Below are 6,000 nucleotides of genomic sequence, written 5' to 3'. Positions count from 1 at the left end.
GCAGACAAAGGAGGTTCCCCTTGTGGGTTGGATTTAAGGGAGAAATTTTAGAAGCACTGGAAATAAGCACTAGAAATCTGTGGATTCTCTTAGGATATTTATCCACCTGAAATGTAGTGCAAGCACAAAGTGAATTAACCTCTAATCCTATACCCACTGAACCTGGGAGCAAGCTATTTGAACTCAATGGGACTTAAATCTGAGTAGATGTGTACAAGATGACACTGTTATTTTACTCTACTATGTTTTTTCCCTATTTACTTAGGCTCTATAATATAGCATGTTATATACTATGGTATATATTATATACTATATATTGCACAGATTTTTCTACTTGAAAGGCTGGCTGTTCTTTATTCTGTGTGTGTGTGTGTGTGCGTGCGGGCGCGGGCGCGGCGTGCATGCATACAAATGTGCTTTCGTCTGTATGTGTGTGAAAGTTACATGTGGCTAAGTGATGGAAACAGAATAATATGAAGGATGTATGGTTTTTGTGTGTTTGTAATTCAGAAAGGCAGTTCTTGTGTTCTTTAGCAATGGGGTATCTACTTTTTTATATCCTGGAAAATATACACATACATTTTTAAAAGTCATGTTTCATTGAAGTTCTTGGATTTTATTAATGAGAATCCTCTCGCAGATGTAATCAATGAATCAATCAGGTTAAACTCTAGCAATTAATCAACTAACATGCCCCTTTTGGGGGCAACATTGCTAAATACAACAAGTTTCATAACAATCACCCCTCCCATCAAATACACAACACCCCCTCACTCCACATAGACACCAAAAGTTATTATAATGAGTGCTACGGTTACCCTCCATGGTTGTTCAGTTTTATTTTGAACTAACATTTTGTTTCATTGAGGGACAGACCCAAAGATAATACAGCACAAGTCTAAAATGGGAGAACCCCATCAGACAGCCCCTCTCTGCTTGCCTTCTTACTTACAGCTAGTCCAGGGGGTGGCATTTCCTGTCAGCTTCTGCCTCCTCCTCCTTAGCCTCAGCGTTGCCCTTGCAGAACTCAGCAGGGAGGCACATGGGGATAAAATTAGTTGGCTCCGCCTGCCATTGGCTCTGGCGCCACCTACTGTTGGCCTCCCAGCCTTCTGTCCCACCAGTCCCAATGGGCACCAGCTGCCACTTGCCCTCTCTATGCCACAAAAGCAACAATAATGCCATTCTTAGAAGTATGATATAGGTGCCCCCCTCTCTCTCTCCTTTAAAAGCAATCTCATGTGTGCATGCCAAGTGGGACTGTATGTCAGAATGGGTTCTCCGTGCCATTTTCCCTGGAAAGAGCCCTTGCAGGGTAGACTAGGGGCTCTGATATCAGGGGGGCAGTGAATTCACTCCTGGCTTTAGTCCGAACCTTTGCTTCTTGGACCGCTCATTGAAAGTTCAGGCTAAACCCTGGAGCGGATTCACTGCCCTGCTGGCATTGGAGCCACCAGTCTCCACTGATCTCATGAGCAAGTTCCTCGATTCCCTGAGTGCTTATGGGATCATCTCTGGGAAACTGTTCTGGATGTGCTCAAAAAGGTCGCTCCTAAAAAGCCTGAGTACCAACGGTAATCTTGAGAAAGGCTCCGGATAGGTCCAAGAACAGTTGCCTTGCAGAAAACCAGTCCATATGGGCCAGCATCTCCCTGTTACCCAACTGGTCCTCGAACGCCTGGGTCCTCAGGTGCCTGGCATCTCCTGCGAAAGAGGGGACTAGAGTCCTTCTCCCGTGCGGTCCCGGGCAGATCTGCAGGTGTTATACTGAGCAGCTTCTCTGGAGACAGCTCCCCCATCACCGACACACACACACTTCCAGCCCTGCAGCTTCTCTGCCTTGCTGTCCGTTCGCCTCCCTGATCTGCCGGCTCTGCCGTTGCCTCGCTCCCTAACCCTTTCCTGCTTCCTCCTGTCTCTGCTTAGTTAAGTACTTGTGAAAGATTAATGACGGGGCCGTTTGCCTGCCTGCCTGCCTCTTGGGACGCCGCCGCGACTCGCAAGGAACTCGCTCGGTCTTCGAGCCCCTCCGTGTCTCGCTTCTCTTTCCCTCGAGAGGAGCAGCGCTTGGTGGTTTGCTTTCCTAGCAGACACCTATCAGTCCGTCCCCCTTACAATTTCTTTCTCTTGCCAGCCGTAAAACAAGCATCGATCATTTCTGTTCGATATATTTGTCCTCCCTCCCTTCTCTCTCGTTCTCTCTGCTTTCTTTCCTTCTTTCTCTTTTCTTTCAGGCGTTCTTTCTATTTCTCCCGTTCCTTTCCCCAGATCTCCCCCCCCCGCGCAACCTCTGTTTTCCTCCCAATAAAGCCTTCCATCCACGCACCCTTTATCAGTCCGTCTATTCACCCCCACCTCACTCGCTCGCTCTCACACACACGTGTCGACGGATTATCTTAATCGCCTTCGCCCGGACCCTCCGGCGTCGCTCCCTCCGAGTCGCTCTCCGTGGTGCTGAAACTCCCGCTCTGGGCAGTGCCCAGTTCTTTGGGACGCTCAAAGTTCTCCGCCGGCCAGGCCCGGCGCCTGCGCCTCTCGCGCCTGCCTTGGAGACCCTCGGCCGGGCAGGGCAGACAGGCTGAGCCCGCCAGGCCTGCGGAGGGGGCGAGGTGGGTGGGTCGGGAGAGGGATCGGGGGCTTCCGCAGCGTAGCGCGTAGGGCACGGGCGCCGTGCGTGCCGGCCAAAGCTGCCCCGATGACGCTTCAGCCCGTGCTGGTGGAGCGGGCAAGGGGCCAGGCGGGCAGAGCCGGCGATGGTTGCGTCCTCCGCACGCGCCGTGCCTCAAGTTGAGCTCTTGGTGCCATAGCGGGAGAGGAGAGGTTTGAGGGGCCAGAGGGAGACGGAGGAAAAGGGGAGGAAGGGAAAGGGGGGGAGGAGAGCGAGAGAGAGAGAGGAGAGCGAGAAAAGAAAGAAAACCGGAGAAGAGCAAAGGAAGGGAAGAAGAAGAAGAACGGGATTGTGTTCTCCATCGACCAAACCTGCAGCGACCTCCTACCCTCCCCGAGGAAGCCTTCCTGATGTTTCGGTGGAGTCTTTAATTTTTTGTTATTATTATTCACCTCCGTGTCTCCAAAGGTGATATACTGGGACATAACCCGAGGGGACCCTGCCTCTTTCTTTTAGCAAAAGAATCTAGAAGCCATGGAATTTCGGAAAGAAGAGTTTAAGAAGTTCGCTGGGAGGACCTTGGGGCAGATAAACAGGTAAGGATTGGATTCTCTCTCTCTCTCTCTCTGAACAAGATTTTCAGTGTTAGAACGAAGTTGAATGCAATGTTGGCAAGAGAAAGCGGGGAAGCCTAGATTTCTGGCCACGGTGTAGTGTAACGGCAAGTAATATTCTGCCTACTTGTACTCATTTTTCTTGAGCTAGAGAGCAAATCTCCTTGAGATGAATTTTAGGAGATGGGGGAGGGATGTCAGTGGCTCATATCTGAAGTGGGAAATGCTCGCATCTTCCTCGTAGTTCCACACACAGATCCATATACTGCAATACTGCTGCTGTAAGCTCACATCCCTGTACACACAGAGAGAGATTGATAAACTCACAGGTATACCTTCATGTCCACACTAACTCAGCCTATTGCAATAGCTCACTCATAGCCACCACTGGTGCCTCACCCTAACACCTCCTGTCTAAAAAATATGGTCTTGTGCAAATGGGCTTGTTTGCAATCATGATAGTCTATCAGTGCAGCAAAATGGCTAGAATGTTGCACTTAGGGCACGGGAGAGACTGCACTTGGGTTCAAAATCCACACTCAGCCATGAGATTCACTGGGTGGCCTTCAGCCAATTGTTACCTCTCAGCTTAATCTACCTCACACGACTGTTGTGAGGATAAAGGGGGGGATGAGAAGACCATGGATATATACCACCTGGAGGAAGAGTGGGATAGAAATGTCATAAATTTATTTGCATTTATATCCCACATTTTCTGTAAGGAGCTCAAGGTGGCATATGCGGTTCTCCCCCTCCTCATTTAATCCCCACAACAATCCTGTGTGGTAGGTTAGGCTGAGAGGCAGTGACTGGCCCAAGGTCACCCAGTGAACTTCAGGGCTGAGAAGGGATCTGAACCCTGGTCTCTCAGGTCCTAGTCCAACACTCTGACCACTATACCACACTGGCATAAACACGTAAACCATACACAATCACACACTGATTCATGTACTCAGATATGGAGGGTCACACCTATTGTCGCAGCTGCACTTTACAGCCCCCGTTCACCTCCTCCCTCTCTTCAATCCACCTTCCACCCAGTTTATTTTTAAAACTCTCTTCCCTTGCTTTTAGACAGATGGAGTGCTCTCCGCTGCAAACCTGGGCACTTGGGTGTATTTTGTATCATCGCGTTCTGTTGGTTTGCTTGAAGCACATGTGCAGAATAATTTTTGAAAATATTTTTTTGCTTTAGCCTTCCCTCCTTGTACCATTTGGTTTTTACCATGTCAGCATTTAACATTTGCCAACCATTGCATGTTGGGTCATCATCAGGAAAGTGGGGAGGTGGGGAGAGGTGAATGCGATAAGATCAAGAGGAGGGAAATATTTCTATTTTTAACCTTCATCCATTCCTCCACCCCCTCCTCCTATGCAGTAATCTCAACACACACACACCTCCCCAATGTATCTCAATCTTTTTGCCAAGCTGAATGCTACATGTTCTTTCCCTTGATTAAATTTGATCTCCACCAGGACAGGGGAAATAAAGTGCTCCAGAGAAAAGGAGAGCCTCTGAATAGGCTTAAAAACCAGTCATATAGGACGTGGGTGGGAGCTCCAGTGGTGATTAGGTATGGATCATATTGAACCTGCAGACCAAGGGGCTGAGTCCTGAGGGATTGCCAGTTTCCAGAGTGGGGAGACTGAGTGGTAGAAAGAAGAGCACATGGGGAATCCCACAGGAAGGGAGCTGTGAGTTCTCAAGCAGATCCTCAGTGACCTAATACAACCCTACTAGGAATCAGTATGTCCAGATATTCTACATAGGCCCAGCTAAAGGGGCAAACTTCCCATTAAGGCAGGGACAATGTGTGTATGTGGGTGGGTGGGTGGGTGTGTAATCTGGAGTGTTTCTCCACCCTTTGCATGGGGTTTGCCAATTTCCCATTTCACCACCTCTCACTCTGCCAGGATACTATCAGACCAAGGCTCTCCAAGGCTCAGAGAGGTCACACAAAGTCCTGGTGGATGCAGCCAGAGGACAGTTGCTATTTTTTTTTAAAAAAGGCAAGCAAAGAAAATAATAATAAATTAATATCCCAGCCCACCCTTGAGATGGGAGTGAGGGCTGACGGCACTGGCGAAATTGCTTTACATAACTGGCATGAGTTCCAGTTTGAAATACGCACAGTCATAGCAGAACTTCATAAAATATTCACCAGAGTTATAAGTGGCTACGCTGAGATCTCTTTTTCTTCCCTCCCTCCCTCTCTCCATATATATATATTTAAACCCACATGGGTATATATATACTTTTTTCTGTGACTCTTGATGTGTTTGGCTGAGATGAATAACTGCATAGACAGCAGAACATCTTCCCCAAAAAATGGATGCCTGAGGACAACAGAAGCATTTATAAAGCATTTCTCTAACAAGGAAATATGAGGATTAAGGAGACCTCAGCTGAGTGAAATGTGCATCTATAACCACGCCTTTGTGCATCTGCAATTACCCTGTGCAAGTATAGAACCTAACCTGTGCAGAATTCAGCATGCTGATAATTTAACTCCTTAATTTTAAAAACCAGGTTTCTAGACCTTGTGGTTGCAGAGATGAGCTTGAAATGCCTGATGGAAATCCCATAAGCCAGTAGGGCTAACTGTCACTCAGAGTAAGGCTGAATGGCATTTCCACAGGGTGGGACCTCAGCTGTAGGCATATATCTTTGTTCTTCCCCATAACTAGTACAGCCAGACTAAATTATGGAGATATATGCACATGTGCTTATTTTGCATAGTTCATATGGGTTGCAGAATCTGATTTTCTTCCTGCAGA

General features: G+C 48.0%; 1 protein-coding gene across 1 annotated transcript in view; it reads left to right on the top strand.

Moving 5' to 3' along the window:
• Nucleotides 1–3,142: 3,142 nt before the first annotated feature.
• Nucleotides 3,143–6,000, top strand: part of SLC17A7 (solute carrier family 17 member 7) — a 65,473-nt gene continuing 62,615 nt past the window's right edge. The window contains exon 1 of the mRNA XM_061591616.1: nt 3,143–3,204. Coding sequence (XP_061447600.1) covers nt 3,143–3,204 — 62 coding nt within the window. The remainder of the gene's footprint in view (nt 3,205–6,000) is intronic.

This window comes from Rhineura floridana, chromosome 11, assembly GCF_030035675.1.
Source record: "Rhineura floridana isolate rRhiFlo1 chromosome 11, rRhiFlo1.hap2, whole genome shotgun sequence".
In the NCBI taxonomy this organism is placed as follows: Eukaryota; Metazoa; Chordata; class Lepidosauria; order Squamata; family Rhineuridae; genus Rhineura; species Rhineura floridana.
This window is presented reverse-complemented; position numbering and strand designations above follow the sequence as displayed.